At 42.3% G+C, this 19,999-nt stretch overlaps 1 protein-coding gene across 1 annotated transcript in view; it reads left to right on the top strand.

Annotated features, from left to right (window-relative positions):
• MBD2 (methyl-CpG binding domain protein 2) overlaps nt 1-15,303 on the top strand; it is a 35,278-nt gene extending 19,975 nt beyond the window's left edge. Inside the window, exons 3-7 of the mRNA XM_069964794.1 lie at nt 2,065-2,202; nt 4,957-5,047; nt 6,520-6,697; nt 10,849-10,979; nt 14,848-15,303. Coding sequence (XP_069820895.1) covers nt 2,065-2,202; nt 4,957-5,047; nt 6,520-6,697; nt 10,849-10,966 — 525 coding nt within the window. The 3' untranslated portion in view covers nt 10,967-10,979; nt 14,848-15,303. The remainder of the gene's footprint in view (nt 1-2,064; nt 2,203-4,956; nt 5,048-6,519; nt 6,698-10,848; nt 10,980-14,847) is intronic.
• The last annotated feature ends 4,696 nt before the right edge of the window (nt 15,304-19,999 follow it).

Below are 19,999 nucleotides of genomic sequence, written 5' to 3'. Positions count from 1 at the left end.
ACCCCAGAGCTGCACTCGCTATTCTGCTGGTGGGGGTCACTGTGTACGTACATTACTAATCCTGAGTTACATCCTGTATTATACTCCAAAGCTGCACTCACTATTCTGCTGGTGGGGTCACTGTGTACATACATTACAGATTCAGAGCTTACTTGCCAAAATGCAGATCATTGGTTTGAGCTTTGGAGCTTTGTGCAGGTAAATGAACCAGCAGGGATTGCTGGGATACTTTAGCTCTGAAGCTTGCAGAATTATGAGTAGTAGACCTGACCAGTTATTAGGGCAGTAACTGCAGATGACAGCTGTAGATGATGGTGCGTGTTTCTGTTTCGTAATTGACGTAATGATGCAATATGCAGACTGCTCAGCTACGCCCCCTACAGGGGAAACACCTCGTTCAGAGAGGGAAAATTGCACAATACATTTAGAAATCCATCTTCGCTACTATAGATTAATACTTACCACTTGTTTGTGGGGTTTAGTATGTTAGGCTGAGCACACATGCCTGCTTGCTTTAGTGGCCTGGCGGCCAAGCAGCAGATGAGCTGTAACAGAAATGCCCCCGATCCCCAGTATGTGCACCTGTTTTTCACCAGGGCACCGTTTATTTGGCGTTGTGGTTTCTGGGGCGCAGGTATCACTTCTTTATTTATTTTTTTAATAGAACAACTTGAAGCCATTCGGGGGAGGAGTGGGGGCTTATAACAATTGGCAGCGAGTTCAGTTACTGTATGTGCAGGTGGCTCATACACATCAGATGAAGCCCGCCAATATCTATGGCACCAGCTGACCTGAAGTGAAATTCTACATTTACTAAAACTTCGTAAATTACACTGACGGAACATGTTGTGTGACTTTTTTTTTTTAGCAATTTCTTCTTTTTCCTTTAATATTCATGGCTGTTTTCAAAATTTTGTGGCTTGCCCTTGAAAACAGACAGCAGTGAGGCTCCGCTTGGCAGTCAGACATGCGACCTTACAGCTGAGCTCTTAGGCTACATTCACACGTTTTTTGAGTTTCTCCGTAATTGCGGTTACACAATTACAGAGAAATTTAGGGCCCAATGATTTCAATTGGGATGGTCACACTGTCCGTGATCCGCAAAAATTACTGACAAGCTCTAGTACGGACCGTAACTAGACACAGATTGTCCAATAGAAGTCTAAGGCTATGTTTACACTACATAAGTGCCGCGGAAATCACGGCCGTTGTTACAACAGCCGTGATTCCTGCAGCACTTACGTAGTGCTGCAGCCTGAGGGAATCCCAGACAGAGTGTATACACATGGTATACACTCCGGCCGGGATCCCTAGCGGCGCGGTAGAAAACTGACATGTCAGTTTTCTGCGGCCGCTTTTCAGTGAATAGCGGCCACAGAAAACCCTGTCAGTGCACACAATAGAGCAAGCGACTCCGGCCCCTTTCTCTATTGTGTGCTGTAGGGAGTTCTGATGCGGGGGCGCACTAATGCGCCCACATCAGAGCTCTGAGGCCCGAAAGATCATCCAGCTGGTACTGCAGTACCGGCCGGGATGATCTTTTCAGAGATGGCACGTTCGGTAGTTTGGCAGGACTGTATATTATGTCCAAAAAAATTTGTCTAAAAGTAGGCATCCCTAATCCATATTTTTTGCCCATCTGCAGAAAATGAGAAGGCTGCTTCCAGTTTCTGCCTGATTTTGTAATATAAAGTTGTGTAATTCTCAGATTTGGATATACATTTTACCATCTCTGCAGCTACTGAGTCTCAAACTTACCAAGCTTCAGCTGTTTCAAAACTACAATTCCCATCATGCCTGGACAGCCAAAGTTCTGGCTTTGGCTGTCCAGGCATGATGGGAATTGTAGCTTTTCAACAGCTGGAGGGCCATAAGTTTGATGCCTGTGCCCTACACAGGTCTAGAAAGCGGGGTCCTTACCCTAACCTAGCTATATTCTGTTTTGGCATTAAAAAGTTTAGCTATAGTTGGATAGCATCTGTAGCTGTAGTATATGTTAGTCGGTGTAAGGTAGCGTTCTCCTTTATCATCAGGAATAACTTTGCTTTGTTTTTTTACCCACAGTCAAAACCCGACTTGAACACAACCTTACCTATCCGTCAGACAGCGTCCATCTTCAAGCAGCCAGTCACTAAAATAACCAACCATCCCAACAATAAAGTCAAGTCAGACCCCCAGCGGGTCAACGAGCAGCCTCGCCAGGTAAGTCATGAAAGCTTAGCTGATGTCCGCCAGAGTGTTGAATTGTGGAAGATGTAAGTTTCTCTACTCTGTACATGTAGATGTAAAATTCTAATAATTTTAAGGAATTTAGTAGATTTTTCCTATTTAACCCCTCAGATGCCATGGTCACTAGTGTCTGTGGCATATAAGTGGTTATACAGAGGGAGAGGGCTCCCTCTGTGAGCTCATCAGTGCAAGTGCACCTCAATGACTAAGTGCTGGAGTTCCAATGAAAACTACAATGAAATCAAATACTTGTTCTGAAAGCCATTTATATGTCTATAGAAACTAAAGTTATGGCTCCCGTAATGCAGTGACAGGAAAAAAACTAAGAAATGGCTGCATCCTGAGGGGGTTAATGAATCCTGGGGCTGACATGCAGGAAGTCTCATTGCTTTATATGTACCCTGCTGGTTTCCTCTGTGGTTGAGGAGCCGATATCTCACTACAGAGATCTACTACTTTATTTAGCTTTATATATTGAGCTGGAAATAGAGAATTGTCCCAGACGAGCGTGAGATCAGACATCACAGAGAATTATATATTTCACCGGAAAACAAAAGGGATAATCCCATAAAATTGGTGAATAATTATAGTGCTTGAAAAAGCCTTGTATTGTAATGCCCATTCTTTCTTCTTCTTTTTTTCTGATTTTCTGCAATTAAAGGAGAAGTGCAGCGAATTGACAACTGGTAGGGGGGAACATAACAATCATTACTTGCCTTTCCCTGTGCCCGATTCTCTTATGTTGTTACAACTGGATTGCCCGCTCAGCCAATCAGTGACTGCAGTGGTGTCCTGCCCCTGTCACTGACTGGCTGAGCGCATCAATTGGGTTGTTACGCCGACTGTAAAAGAGATCCCTGAGCCCGGCGGGGGTCCCTGGTCACCAAACCAATGCTGCAAAGGTACGGGGAGAGGTGAGTATGATGGTTTATGTTCCCCCCTGTTCGCCGGACTTCTCCTTTAATAAAGCCCAAACCACTTTGCCTACAGACTTTCCTCAAACTACATTTTGAAGCGCTGACAGGTGTGCTAAGTATTTTTGGATTTAATCGGATTTCTTTTTTAAGAAATTACGTTTAAAGACCGAAAATTCCCCCGTAGAAATGAATGGCGGAATGTTCAGAAATTCAAATAGCCTAGCACAGCAGTAACCAGCCAATCGTAGCAGATATGCAAATAGCTGAAATGTAGCAGCCAATAGAAACTCTAAGGTCCTTCATTCAGTGCCTGACAACATCGACGAAGTCACATGTGTTGTGTTGGACAATAGAAAATGGCAGGTCCTTACGATTTTGCTTCAATTACATAAATACAGATTTCCACAAGATTGTCATGGTAACCGAGCAATATTCTTAACTACTGTTAGGCCTCTGTGGATTTCACTGATAAAGGCCGGCATTCTTTCCTAAAGGGCCGTTACTGATTTCACTCTTTAAGGCCTTGTATTGCATTCGTTCTAAAAGGACTGGTACCAAAGTCGCTTAAAGGTTGCTTTTAAAGGGCCTACCAAAGTCAGTCTCTTAAGGCCAGTAACAAAGTGGCTCCAAAGGTGCTCTTAAAGAGCTGGTAGCAAATTATCCTTAAAGGGCCTGCACCACAGTTGCTCTTAAAGGGCTGGCAACAAAGTCACTGTAAAAGGAGCGCTCTTTTCAAACACTATGTATTTTCTCCTGCAAATGCCCATCTAGTTTAGTCTAAATTCTGTGCCGATTCTTTCATTGTGTGTATATAGTGGATGGGATATTCAAAACCTCAGCCATAGGTGTCAAAACAATTGTTGGTGTATTTAAAAAGGGTATCACTTTCTTCTCGGCCTGGCACTGGCATGTCTGCAAGTGTCCCAGAGTTCCAGGTGTGCTGTGCTGCACCAGTACCTCCCATAGAGATAAATAGATACTGACAGGATGGTGCTGACATCTATCCACTTACTCCATCAGAGGGGGACAGGACCCCAGCTCTGGAGATACTTGGGTCCCACACCTGTCTAATGTTTATAATTATTCCCATGAATATGCTTTAAATATATAATATATAAATATAATATATTTAAATATGATGGATTGTACAAGATTCAGACATTCACCCCCAAAGACATAGAGGGAAATTTATCAAGAGCTTTGCGGCTATTTTTAGGTGAATAATTAGATTTTTCACCCAGTTTTGGTCTAAGTTCTGTTTGTGAACCAGTATTCGACGGGTGAATATTTTTTAGATGCGACTTTTAAAAAATCTGCCTGTTTTGAGTATTCGGCCAAAAGTTCGCATAATCCGGGATTAGCTCCCAATTTATCATTTGTGACTTTTTAAAAAGTCGCACAAACAGGTGCTGACCTATGTCTGGTCAGTACCAGGTGAATATAACTGCACAATTTTTGCGACTTTTTACTTAAATACATTCACTATGGCAGTGCTACATTTTAATAATTCAGTCACAAGATATTGGAACAAAATATAAACCAATCCCTATTAGAAGAGTCATACAAATTAGACTCCTCAGTAAATCTCCCCCATAGTGTTTACTAGAAATGCCCACAACATGAGCATGCTCGAGTCCAGTAGTTCAGCATGTGATTACCGAGGGGTGAAGAAGTTGGATGCAGCCCTAGGGAGTCCTGGAAAACATGGATGCAACCTATGGCCATATGGTACTCCTCTCTAGTGTTTACTCTTTTGCCTATTGACCAGGTTATATCATTATTTTTTTTTCATACTGTTTGTTTCTTTCAGCTTTTCTGGGAGAAGAGATTAGAAGGATTATGTGCGTCAGATGTAACGGAACAAGTAATAAAGTCCATGGAGCTTCCTAAAGGTTTACAAGGTGAGTGTGTTGTCATTATTTTAACCAAAAAATTAAAGGGGTTTTCCAGGTTTAGAAAAACATGGCTGCTCTCTTACAGAAACCGCACCTCTCCTGTCCTGGTTGGGTGTGGGTTTTGCAGCTCAGCTCCACTGAAGTGAAGTGAGATGAGATTTAATACCACACACAACCTGAGGACAGGGGTGGCACTGTTTTTGCTTGATGGGAAAGTTGGACCACCCGGCAATCATACACTTCATTCCCTGTTCTGTGGCTATGGGATATGTGTTGCCGATGGGAGTGTCAGTACAGTCCAGACCTAGTCCTTAGGCTGGGCTCACACTACGCTTTTGCAATCCTTTTTTTTTTTTTTTTTTTTGCAAAAAAACGGACGAAAAAAACTGATGCATTTGTGTGCATCCGTTTTAATCCGATTTTCCATTGACTTCCATTAAAAAAAAAAGGATCAGTTTTTTTTAACGTACACAAAAACGTAGCTGACCCTACTTTTGTGTCCGTTAAAAAAACCCAAATGCATCCGTTTTTTTAGTCAGTTTTTCATCCGTTTTTTGCAAAAAAAATTAAAAAAAAGGAATGCAAAAACGTAGTGTGAACCCAGCCTTAGCGTAGTTTTTGCCGGCTTAATATTAGATATTGAAACAATATATAATACAAAGTTGCAAAACGTTATTTATACAGTGGTTTATGGTGTTTTACCTTTGACCTCAAAAACCCCTACCAGTTGCAGCATATCCCTTCTCTTGCTCCTTCAGGTACTGTCAGCCACTGTTGCGATGTATTCAGATACATATCTGCAGAGGACAGAAGACATTGTTGCAGCTATTTAAAGGGAAACCGCTACCCTGGCTCCTGGTTCAGAACCCACCCTAATCCCGGATAAAAGATCAAATTCTTACCCGCTCCTGATGCCGGTCCCGCTGTGGAGAAATCTCGATATGATCCTTTGTCCAGGGGAAGGGTGGGTTCTGCCCAGGATGACAGGTTCCCTTTAAGTGCTTCTCCCCCACAGCTTGCATGTAATTCTCTTACATTACATGCTGCTGAATGCTTTTTAGTGTCTATTTCATTGGATGGGATCTCTGATAGATTGCTCCGTCTCAGATCCTCCTGAACACTCATCTATGCTCATTTATGGCCCTTTCGAAGCTGATAAATTCCGATCAGAGCCTAATACCATTATAAGTAGCCGCTCCCTACAGAAGGATGTCAGGGTAGCAGCATTTTTCTCCTTTCCTGGCTGCTTCATACATTAGTTGAATTCCATTACACTAGACTGAATACAATCGTAACAAGAATGAGGCCTGTACAGTTTTTCTTGACGTCACATGATGTTGCCCACAGTGTATTTGTAGGGATCCTACATCAGTCCAGTACATAGAGCTTGACCTTCTGCGTGTATAATGTGTGCTACATCTTTTAGCGCTTACTATTAAGTCCTATTCTTCATGTTTTTTTTTATTCCCTTATTGCAGGTGTCGGGCCCGGAAACAATGAGGACACCCTCCTTGCCGCCATTGCCAGTGCCCTACACACGAGCTCTGCACCAATCACAGGGCAACTTTCTGCAGCTGTAGAGAAAAACCCGTCTGTCTGGTTAAACACATCACAGCCACTCTGCAAAGCTTTTATAGTCACAGATGAAGAAATCAGGTAAGGGCAGATGTCACCTGGTGTCCATGTGGTGCACCTACCCTGTGGATGGAGTTATAAGACATGATACCAGTCTATACTTAAAGCTGTAGGGGTGAGGTCCTGCGCTCAGGGGAGTAGACCATGCAGTGCTCTCCTCCATTCTGAGTCTGTTGTATGTGTATGTACGGTCGGGGGCACTGTGTGGATAGTAGAGATACAGATTGCTGAACTCAGGGAGACCAGCCAAACGACAACACTGCCGGCTGCTAGTGAAAGCGCTCAATGCAGTGAAGTCCTTGGTGCATTGTGGGTAGTAGGCACACACTGTTTATATTGAAGGTGTGAGTGTGGACAGAAGACGCGTCACTGACTCTGTAAAGAGCCATGTGTAACATTCATGACAACTCCATCTATTCATTTAAACTTCCTCCTTCCTCCACTGTTATGTGTGAAAAAAGACATTGTGTACATTCTTTAAAAATAGCAATTTCCTCATAAATTACTACACTGATAATGTGTTTCGAATAGTTTACATACTGTATGCTGAGAACATTCTTTACTGCAATGTGAAATGCATTCTGGAGGAAGCTTTCTGTAGGACAGACACTAGGTGGCAGCCTTGAGTAATACTATGCTGCAATAAGAGACATATCCAAAGTGCAGGATCTGATTGTAACTACTGTGAATGTAACAAAACTGTATCTGTCTATTATCTATTTGTCTTTCTATCTGTCTGTCTTCTATCTGTCTGTCTTCTATTTATCTATCTATCTATCTATCTATCTATCTATCTATCTCCTATCTATCTATCTATCTATCTATCTATCTATCTATCTATCTATCTATCTCCTATCTATCTATCTATCTATCTATCTATCTAGATAATACAAATTTCCTGCAGCACATCCTTGTAGTGAAAAAAAGTTTTTGTGTGTTTATTTCATCAAAAGTAGAAAAACATTGGTGCAGCACAGCAGATCAATAGCGGTATGATGCGACGTTTCGGAGATCTCCATCGCCTTTTTCAAGATGCTTGAAAAAGCATGGTCTTTATTTCTTGTTGGGACCATTTATATATATATATATATATATATCTCCCCTTATACGTCTCTTCTTCAGACTAAACAAATGTAATTCTTTTAATCTCTCCTCATAACTAAGATGCTCCATTCCCCTTATTAGTTTAGTTGCCCGCCTTTGTACCTTTCCAGCACTAGGACGTCCTTTCTGTGAATCGGGTTCCAGAACTGGACAGCATACTCCAGATGAGGCCGCACCAAAGCTTTATAAAGCGGTAATATTATATCCCTGTCCCGTGAGTCCATGCCTGTTTTATACATGATAAGCAGCTGCCTGACATTGTGTGCCGTTCTGTAGTCTATAATCTACAAGTACATCCAGATCCTTCTCTACCAGCATAAGTCCACCTAGGACATATGAAGCATGTTGGTTATTAGCATGCAGGTGCATAACTCTACATTTATCAATTGCCAAGTGGGTGCCCAAAGACTCAGCCTGCAACATCTGCACATCTTACATAGGCTGGACTGTACTACAAAGCATGGTGTCATCTGCAAAGGTGTGGTGCTGTTTTTGAAAAAAAAAAAGAAAAAAAGTAGCTGTGCCTTTTCTAATCCTTGATAACCCCTTTTTATAGAGACATCTATTGCCAGTCAGCTCTTGGAGAAGTCATTACAGTATTCTCCCTGCACTGTGGATGTTTACCCAATGTGCTCAATAAATACATGAACATTACTACTGTACTATACATCATGTTTGTCTGTGATTTTAACATCCGGACCATGGTTTATTACAATGCAAAAATCCAGGTAATTCGTGCAGCTATAAATTTTCTATTATACCTCAAAGTACTAAAAAAAAGACTATACAACCTCACATCCCTGTCGGCTCATACAGCAGTCGGCACCTGCGCCGTCTTGTCTCTGGTCCCTGGAAGCCGATGTTTCCCATCGCTCAGCCATGCATCTTCTCTATAAGGAGCTTTGTGTGCACAATCTCAGGGGCAATATCCAGCCATCCCGTCAGTTTTTCTTATATAGGAAAGTTGTCAGATTTACACCCCTGGAATACTAAGAACTCGGCCACATTGCACACAGCCCGAAAGTTTTATGTCAGATAAAGCTAAAGTTGTAAAAAAGCCATAAAAATGCTTTTGGGTCAAGAGAGAGAAATCTCCCCTGTGCCGTCTAAATAAAGAGATATTATTGTGTGAAAATACAGAGAGATTTCCCATGTCGGATCTAGGACTTTTGCCCAAGAAGAAATAGTGAAAGCCTCTGCATGTCACCGGCGTTATAAATATGTACGAGCCATCCTTCCTGGAAACGATAGTCTGCAGCTTGGTAATATGCTGTAGCTGGTATTGTGTTACCGCATGGGGTTTGTATGCGGTGTGCAATATGTTATACAAGGAGAGAAAATGTCATTACCTGCAAATAAGCCTATATATATCTGAGCGAGGGCTCTAATACATATATATATATATATATATATATATATATATATATATATATATATATATAATCACAATGATCCCACAGGTATTGCTGCAGCACCAGTGAGGTCGGCATCGATACCGAGGATAATATAGATATCCAGGCTTATACCCCAGCTACTGGAATGAGAGCGAGCGCTGATCCTAGCAGCTTATTCTGGATATATAGGAAATCTTTGATTATGGCTTTAAGAAAATAAGAAACATATTCTCCTATCCAAGTCACCAGTTGTCACCCGGTCCCTAACTCCTCGCTTAGCTTCCTATTTTTAATATGGATTTGTCTCAGCAGTGATGGCCGACTCCAAACACCAACAAAGAGGGGCAACGCTGCAGCACCATCTATTATAGTTATGCATAGAATGCATAGGTATTACACAGTGCCCTGTAAAATATATAAATCAATAAATAATAATTATATGTCCAAGAATTTTTTTTCACTACCTGAAACCAATGAATGGCTTCCTGTCCTGCAAAAACCAGTGACGTCTCCTGGAATGCTGCTAAAATTCCTATGGCCATATGGCCAGTGCAGGCAGGTTACATAAAGGGTTAAGCTTGGTGCTCGCTCAGCAGTTTGGGTCCCGTTCATTAGTATTTAATGTGGGCAGCGCAGATAATCAATAGATTAATGGAGCTCGCCCAGCGCTACAAATCTGGCTTGAAGGGGCCGTTTTGTACCCTCTGTGATCTGCCAAGTCCTCCCTTAGTAGCGTGGTCGCTTTCCTGTAGAACCCACACAGCTCTGGTGTTCGTGGATGATGATGACAGCTAGAGTGTGAAAAGTGAGAATGTGTATATATATATATATATATATATATATATGTATATAGTAATTTATTAGGAATAATATAAACACTTTGCATTACTAATTCCTTGTTGTAGCCTAGTTTTGCTCCACAACTGCATTCACAAAACTTCTTGACTTTAGCGCACCCTGCTGGTCAGTGTCTGTATGAGCATGCTTCCCTAACATGTAGTATTTAAAGTGTTCCTGTCAACATAAAAAAAAAAATAAATAAATAAAAACATTTGACATGTTACACAGACAGGTATTGATCAGTTAGTGTCTGAGTATTGAAATCCCACCAACCATTAAAGTTGGGAGAGGCTCTAAATGTTTTGAGGCTCACAGCCTCATCTCACTGTAGGGAGCAGTCTCCATTAGAACCCTGAAGACTGTCTCCTGCAGCGAGATAGAACTGAAGCGAGTGGGGGGTGAAGCACTGGACGGCACACTTCTGTCAGCTCTGTGTAATAAACTATATGACTGATCATTGATATACACTTTAAAAACATGCCTGTAGTTATACATCAAATTCATAAATAAATGTAGGTCACTGGTGGGGTCCTCCATCACATCCTCTCCTGCTGCTGTCAGAGCCCCATGATCAATCTTATAAGCATCTGTAAGGTTCGCTGTGCTGCTCCTGATGTCATCAGCTTGAGGTTTGCAGCAATGACTCCCTGATGGCTACGGATGCCTGGGAGATGGGGACGGGGCTCTGCCTACAGCTAAAGCTTATCCATCAGTATCTACGTGTAATGTATGTACACAGTGACCTCACCATCAGCATAGTGAGTGCAGCTCTGGAGTATAATGAAGAATATAACTTTTACATGTGTAACTTCTGTGCTATGTTGTATATTCTAGAAAACAAGAAGAGAGAGTACAACATGTGCGAAAGAAATTAGAAGATGCATTAATGGCAGACATATTGGCACGAGCTGCTGAAACCTCAAGCGACACAGAAATTGAAATGGAAACATAATTTTCTGTCTCTGGTAAGAGTGTAAAACATCTATCTATCTATCTATCTATCTATTTATCTTTCTATTTATCTATCTATCTACTTATTTATCATCTATCTATCTAGATATATATCTATTTATCTATCTATCTTCTATCTATCTCATATCTATCTATCTATCTATCTATCTATCTATTTATCTATCTATCTATCTATCTATCTATCTCCTATCTATCTATCTATCTATCTATCTATCTATCTATCTATCTATCTATCTATCTCCTATCTATCTATCTATCTATCTCCTATCTATCTATCTATCTCCCTCCTATCTATCTATCTCCTATCTATCTATCTATCTCCTATCTATCTATCTATCTATCTATCTATCTATCTATCTATCTATCTATCTATCTCCCTCCTATCTATCTATCTCCTATCTATCTATCTATCTATCTATCTATCTATCTATCTATCTATCTCCCTCCTATCTATCTATCTATCTATCTATCTATCTCCCTCCTATCTATCTATCTATCTATCTATCTATCTATCTATCTATCTCATATCTATCTATCTATCTATCTATCTATCTATCTATCTCATATCTATCTATCTATCTATCTCCTATTTATCTGTTTTATAAAAAAATGAACTTTATTATCCTGAAATTAACTAATTTTCTAGCCCCTTATTTCTGACCATCCAGTCCAAAATTCTTTGCTCAACATATATATTAGTCATCTTACCTCTTGTGTGCTAGCATAGCGGGAATAAACCGATGGAATATTCTTGCAACATAGCATCCCTTTATGAGATGCAAATAGCCCATTAGGCCCTGTTTACATCACATTTCTTGGCATTTGTCTGGAAAAATTTCAAAGTTTATACTTATGCTTGTGGCAGGTTCGGCCATCAGTATAAGGTGTATGGAGCTCTCCCGGGACTCCACTACAGATGATGTCGGTGGAGATAGGGGTCCAGTGTGATGGATTTTTATTGTCTGGTCATAACTTACCCCTCCTGTCCAATAGAAAACACAGGAATGCTCGGCCGTTTCAAATGCTCATGTGTATGGGGAGGACAGGAGAGATTACTGACAGTGAAGGTGTATGGCCATCTTTAGACTACCGTCTTTCTGCAAAAATTAGGACCTACCCCAAGAATAAGAACTAGCTTTATTTAAGTTTTTTTGGAGCAGACTTAAAGGGGTTATCCAGCGCTACAAAAACATGGCCACTTTTCCCCCTCTCTTGTCTACAGATTGGGTGGGGTTTCAAACTCAGTTCCATTGAAGTAAATGGAGCGTAATTGCCAACAACACCTGAAGTGGAGACAAGAGTGGGGGAAAAGTGGCCATGGTTTTTGTAGCGCTGGATAACCCCTTTAAAATAAAAGCCCTACTCCAAATATAAGCCCTAGCTAGTCAGCTGACCAGACCCCTGACACTGGGCGGCATTATGCCCCCCCCCCACCCCCACACACCTGCTCCACACACAACCTGCAGGGTTGAACAACTACAGAAGGGGGGAGGTATAAAGTATGGGGACTACCTGCAGAGTGGGGTTTATTCCCCCTTCATGATCAAGCAATTTCATTTTTTTTTTTATTGTCGCCTTCAAAGTGCCGTAACCTTTTCATTTCTTAGTCAACATACCTATTTGAGGGCTTGTTTTTGTAGGACAAGTTGTACGTTCTTTTGGCACCATGTTCAGATACATTTGACTTTTTGATTGCTTTGTCTTTTTTTCTGCAGCAAATTAACAAAATACAAATACAAAAGTCTGGTGTAGTATTTTTTTTCTCCATGTTTTATAGCGTTTACCACGTGGGATAAATAATGAGATAATATTATAGATCAGGTTGTCAGAGCAGGAGCCCTCCTGTCATGCAGCATATATGTCCCTGTGATATTCTGCCTGGACAGGAGACCAGTTCCAGGCTACTTTTGCCCCCCCAGCCCCCCCCCCCCCCCCCACCATTAGACGTATTGTCATTGTCCAGTATGGGGGAAGAACTATAGAGGGGGAGGGAGGTATACAGTATGGGGGGGCTACCTGCAGGGGGGGGGGGGGAGTATACGGTATGGGGGGGGCTACCTGCAGAGGGGGGGAGGTATAAAGTATGGGGGGGGCTACCTGCAGAGGGGGGAGGTATACAGTATAGGGGGGGCTACCTGCAGAGGGGGGAGGTATACAGTATGGGGGGGCTACCTGCAGAGGGGGGAGGTATACAGTATAGGGGGCTACCTGCAGAGGGGGGAGTTATACAGTATAGGCTGGCTACCTGCAGAGGGGGGAGGTATACAGTATGGGGGCTACCTGCAGAGGGGGGAGGTATACAGTATAGGGGGCTACCTGCAGAGGGGGGAGGTATACAGTATGGGGGCTACCTGCAGAGGGGGGAGGTATACAGTATAGGGGGACTACCTGCAGAGGGGGGATTTATACAGTATAGGGGGGCTACCTGCAGAGGGGGGAGGTATACAGTATGGGGGCTACCTGCAGAGGGGGGAGGTATACAGTATAGGGGGGCTACCTGCAGAGGGGGAGGTATACAGTATGGGGGCTACCTGCAGAGGGGGGAGGTTTACAGTATAGGGGGACTACCTGCAGAGGGGGGATTTATACAGTATAGGGGGGCTACCTGCAGAGGGGGGAGGTATACAGTATGGGGGCTACCTGCAGAGGGGGGAGGTATACAGTATAGGGGGGCTACCTGCAGAGGTGGAATGTATACAGTATGTGGGCTACCTGCAGAGGGGGAGAGAGGTATACAGTATGGGGTGCTACCTGCAGAGGCGGGGGGAGGTGTACAGTATTGGGGGCTACCTGCAGAAAGGGAGGGAGGTATACAGTATGGGGGGCTACCTGCAGAGGGGGGATGTATACAGTATGGGGGGGGATACCCGCAGAGGGGGGATGTATACAGTATAGGGGGCTACCTGCAGAGGGGGAGAGAGTTATACAGTATGGGGGGGCTACCTGCAGAGTGTGAAGGGAGGTATACAGTATGGGGAGCTACCTGCAGAGGGGGAGAGAGTTATACAGTATGGGGGGGCTACCTGCAGAGGGGGAAGAGAGGTATACAGTATGGGGGCTACCTGCAGAGGGGGAGGGAGGTGTACAGTATGTGGGAACAACTACAGAGGGGGGGAGGGAGGTATACAGTATGTGGGAACTACCTGCAGAGGGGGTGTATACAGTATAGGGAAAGAAGTACAGAGGGGGGAGGTATATGGTATGAAGGTCTAACTAACTTACAGTATAGGAGCTTAGCAACAGTGGGACATACAGTACATGTACAGTGGGACATACATGTATATGTATATAGTGGGGATACATTTTTGGGGCATACAGTGTCTCTCTAAAATAAAGAGCTACCCCGAAAATAATTCCTAGTCCTTTTTTAAGAGAAAACAATAATATAGGACCCTGTCTTATTTTTTTTTCGAAACACAATATATTCAGCCCATCAGTTTGTGACTATATTCAGTTTATTCCCAGAAGGTATATGCTATGTCTGTGTGGGACTGTCCACGTTTGGGGAATAGACTGAACATAGTCACCTAGTCTTCTAGATGGTCCCTATTATCTTTCCTACACATCAGTAACCCACAAATACCCTGATGACCAATGGACTAAAGAAACCTGTCCTCTGTGACCGCAGCTTCCACCTAAGACATGTTTTACCTCACGGCTTTCCCAGGGTGTTTTAAGTGCAGGTGTCAGGAAACTGCATAACTACCATCCACTGTTCATGGACATACAGGCAGCGTCTTTTTCTAATCTTCCTCAGCCTTGTCTAACCCCTATATATAACCCAATAACACTGTTGTAAAACATTAGTCAGTGATCCTACGTATTTATATACTGTAACTTTTGCATTTCACTTTTTTGCAGGTACCATGACTGTTTAACAATTACTGCAATTCCCAGGTCTGACCTTACCCTAAAGGCATATGCACATTTATATAGGATTTTTTTTTTTTTTTAAAGCCTCGATCCAATGCCTTCCTAGACTTCTATTTTTAATGTACATATCTATACTATTAAGGAACACAGAGCAATCTTTATTTTGTCTTTGAGATGTCTGACTTTTTAAATGTAAAGCAACGTTAATATTAATCAAGCCTTGGTTTTATGTGTCAGGGCCTCCCTAGGCACCAGGGGTCCTGGGCACATTTTTATTGTTAATATAATAATCCTGTGACGTGTCTTATTGTGGATTTCTGATTGGCGTTTATAGTAATTCCAGGTTATTTAAAGCCCTTTTTATACCTCAGAGACGTGTGTACATTTACGGCATCTTATATTTAAGTATATAAAAAAAAAGAAGAAAAAAAATAAAGAATTTCTATGCAATGATTCTCACCTGTTCTTTACTTGCATTTACCTTTTGTGTTTTTGAGAATTCATTTTTTTACAGTTACATTTTGGGTTACTGAGAAAGTTTAATAATTTGGAACTTTTTATCACACAAAATTGCAGAACAATGATACCATAGACCGAGCAGAAAGAAAGTAAACTTCTGTTACTGTGTTGTGTATTAGTTGGCCCATGCCAGAAATCCTGTTTTCATAAGTCTTGTTTTTTACCTACCTTAGTGTGCAATATCACTAAGGCTATGTTCGCACTACGAGTATTTTCGTAAAACTACGGCTATTGTTGCCGAGTGCAACAACGGCCGTAGTTATTACGAAAATATACGCAATATAGCCCCATATGGGATCCCGGCCGGAGTGTACACACATAGTATCTCTCGTGGCGCCGCAAAGAACTGACATCTCAGTTTTCTGTGTCCGTTATTCGATGAATAGTGGCCGCAGAAAACCCTGTCAGTGCACACTGTGGAGCGAGCGGCTCTGGCCACTCGCTCCATAGTGTGCAGTGGGGAGTTCTAATGAGGGCGCGTACGACTGCAGTACCAGCCGGGATGATCTTTTCTGGAACGACCAGTCTTATACCAGGTCTGAACATAGCCTAAGGCTGGGTTCACACTACGTTTTTGCAATCCGTTTTTTTCATCCCTTTTTTGCAAAAAACAAATGGAAAAAACGGATACATGTGTGTGCATCCGTTTTGATCCGCTTTTTCATTGAATTCCATTATAAAAAAAAAGGATCAAAACGGATCCATTTTTTTTAACGGACACAAAAACGTAGTCAACCTCATTATTGTGTCCGTTAAAAAATTTGAAAAATTTTGATCCGTTTTTTTTTTTTATATAATGGAATTCAATGGAAAAAAGGATCATCCATCCACACACATCCATCCAATTTTCCCATCCGTTTTTCATCTGTTTTTTGCAAAAAACGGATTGCAAAAACGTAGTGTTAACCCAGCCTAACAGTCACTATTCCTGCAGTGTTATCTGTTTCATTCCAGCTCAGCTGTATCCATACATGTCATTACTGTATCCAGGTCATGTGACCTCTTCTCTCCCTTTCATATCTTTTATCAATCCCATGATGAATCAGCACAGCATCACATGGGCAGCTAAAGCCAGTACCACCTCTACCTGCTGTGTAATAATACTATTTTTTTTTACATATATCTGAATAAGCTAAACAATTATAAGTATTCAGTCAGGGAGGCCGAACTGTTATCAAATCCTTTATAACTGTGTGATAGGAGTCAAATAATCACCTTCAATATCTCCCCCTTTGAAGAGCTTGTGTAGAACAGTCCATGCAGCTTCATCATACAGGATATTCTGGTTGATATGTGACCCCACAGAGAGCACAGAAACACATGTACTTTCCAGGGGGTCACCATGAGATCACACGAGCCAACTGAAGGGAAAGAATTTTTAGATAGATAGAAACAATGACGTGATAATACAAGCAAAATAGAAACCAGCCGGCATCTGACACTTTGGCCTGTAGATGTATTGCTGACAATTGGCAAATATACAAAACCACTGCGATGTTGACCGATACTTGATGTACTGCAGTGACACTATGTTACGGTAGATTTTGTGATACTGCACTGGTCCCATACTGTACTGGTCCATCTGTCCTCCGCAGTCATTACACAGAGTTCCAGCATCATAGAAAAGACCATTCAAAGTCTCTTTCCCTCTAAGCCGAAGCATCCGCTCTTAGTCTCCCATCAAAAGAACAGCTTTCCCTTTCTCTCTGCCGACACCATCAAAACTGGGATAAACGCTTTAAAGTTTTCTTAGCGAGTAGCTGCAGGTCACTATCAAAGTGGACTGTTGTAAGGAGCAGATGGTAAAAACAGAACCCTGGGACTCTTCTACTAAAACGCCGGCTCCTGAACACTTGTCATTTAATCCGGCTGTGAATTTTAATTAGGTTATCGGACAGTGACTAGCGAATATGCTTAACACTGCAAGAGGCCTTAAAGATGAGCAAGGCTGAGGAGGAGTAATTTACCAAAGTAGCTACAATTCTGGCGCACTGTAGAAAAGCTTTACTGTATATCTTGTTTGGCAGTATGCTCCCTTTTTGTGTCACCTTTTTCTGAAAGTATTGCAAATATAGAGTTGGCCTTCAGATGGCAGCATTGTACAATAGTATTAGATGCAAAGCTTTAATTGTAGAAGTGTTCTTTGCTGCTTTTACCCGCAGATAAGAATATTTTACCCTGCAAGATTTTTTTTAATAATATATAAATACTATAATACTGCTCTTACTGTATGTACAAAAATATAAATCATAATACTGCCTCCTATATACAAGAATATAACTACTATAATACTGCTCCCATATACAAGAATATAACTACTATAATACTGCCCCTATATACAAGAATATAACTACTATAATACTGCTCCTATATACAAGAACATAACTGCTATAATACTACCCCTATATACAAGAATATGACTACTATAATCCTGCTCCCTATATACAAGAATATAACTACTATAATACTGCTCCCTATATACAAGAACAGTGTCGGACTGGAGTGCCTTGGCCCACCAGGGGAAATCATTCTTGGGGCCCACCCTTCTGCCACCGCACTTATCTATGGTAACATTAATAAGGGTCCATTAACACGGGGTGATATGGGGCAGCATAGGGCTGCAAATGATTGCTAATCAGCAGGGCAGGTGATGTGCAGCCGCACAAAAGATCAAATCAGTCGACTATGGGACATTTGCTTGCATGTCAGCAGATCTCTGGCACTTTTACATGGGCCGATCATCGGCTGAATAGACTTCCTACCAGCACTTGTTACCGATTATTGGCCGGTGTAATTAGGCTATAAGACAATTTTTTTGTATGATAACGCTGTATACTTAGATACAAGTCATACAGCTACCAATAACACCAGTATACAAAGAGCAAATATCCCCACACATATTACCGCTATATAGTAACTGACCAAATCCTGTCTATCAAGACCGATATTACCAATAAACCAGTATACAGGAGGGAAATAGTATCACCATACATATTACCGCTATACTGTTACTGACCAAATCCTGTATACTGAGACCAATATTACCAGTATACAAGGGGGAAATATTACCGCAACACCACAACCATTGCTACCATATTGTTACTGACCAAATCTGGTATACTAAGACCAATGAACACCACACCAGATTACAAGTAACAAATAATACCCCCACATACTGACTAACACCACCACATACTGACTAACACCACCAAATACTGACTAACACCACCGCTGCTACTGAATAAAATCCTCTGAACAAAAGATGAATATCCCCTCATACAGTCATATAGAGGTGGCCCCAGCTCTACACTATATACGTTACAGTGCACATAGATTTAGTGACTCACAGGGGGACGTCTTCTCTGATCGGAGTTCTTCCCTTTTCATCTTCTTCTCCATCTGCCCTGGGCCCTTATGAGAACTTCTCCGAGCCACGAATCCACAGAATCTGCCAGAGAAATATATTAGGCTCCTCACTCTGTCACCATCCTCATCTCTCTACACACTGCACATCTGTACTGGCCCCTTTACACCTTCTCTCAGTGATTAGCCCTGACTATTTGTAGCGAGTGTATGTGTGTGTGTGTGTGTGTATATATATATATATATATATATATATATATATAGTGTACACACCTTGTAGATGGCCCCTTGTTCAGTTCTCCATATAGATGGCCCTGTGTGCCTCTACTATAGTAGAGATCCCCCTCTGTGTAATCCCCTTACAGTAGATGACAACCTCTGTGCATTCCCTATATCAGGGGTAGGGAACTTCTCCAGCTGTTGCAAAACTACAACTCCCATCATGCCTGGACAGCCACAGCTAAAGCTGTAGTTTTGCAACAGCTGGAGAGCCAAGGTTCCCTATTCCTGCCCTATAGTATATGGCCCCCTCTGTGTAGTCCCCTTATAGATGACCCCTCTTTGTAGTCCACTAAAGTAGATGCCCCTCTCTGTGCATGCCCTATTGTATACACACCGCACCCAGTATAGTTACCCTTATACATTGTTGTCCCCCTCTGTGTAGTGCCCTTTATAGATGCCTCCTCAGTGTTGTCCTCCTTATAAATTGCCCCCAACCAGTGTCCCTTCTAGATGGCTCCCTGTGTTATCCCCCTTATAACTGGCCCGCTTGTGTTATCCATCCCCCCATATAGATAGCCCCCTTATGTTGGCCATCCCTACCCCCCATATAGCTCCTTATGTTGTCTATTCCCCCGTATAGCCCCCTTAGGCTTAGGTTGTCCTTGCCCCATATAGCCCCTTATGTTTTCCTTCCCCTGTATATAGCCCCTTATGTTGTCCTTCCTCTGTATATAGCCCCCCTTATGTTGTCCTTTCCTGTATACAGCCCCCCTTATATTGTCCTTTCCTGTATATACCCCCTTATGTTTTCCTTCCCCTGTATATAGCCCCCTTATGTTGTCCTTCCCCTGTATATACCCCCCTTATGTTGTCCTTCCCCTGTATACAGCCCCCCTTATGTTGTCCTCCCCCTGTATATAGCCCCCCTTCTGTTGTCCTCCCCCTGTATACAGACCCCCTTCTGTTGTCCTCCCCCTGTATACAGACCCCCTTCTGTTGTCCTCCCCCTGTATATAGCCCCCCTTATGTTGTCCTC

The sequence above is a fragment of the Dendropsophus ebraccatus genome, chromosome 3 (assembly GCF_027789765.1).
Source record: "Dendropsophus ebraccatus isolate aDenEbr1 chromosome 3, aDenEbr1.pat, whole genome shotgun sequence".
Classification (NCBI taxonomy): domain Eukaryota; kingdom Metazoa; phylum Chordata; class Amphibia; order Anura; family Hylidae; genus Dendropsophus; species Dendropsophus ebraccatus.
The sequence above is the reverse complement of the archived record's forward strand: the minus strand, read 5'-3'. Positions and strand labels throughout refer to the sequence as shown.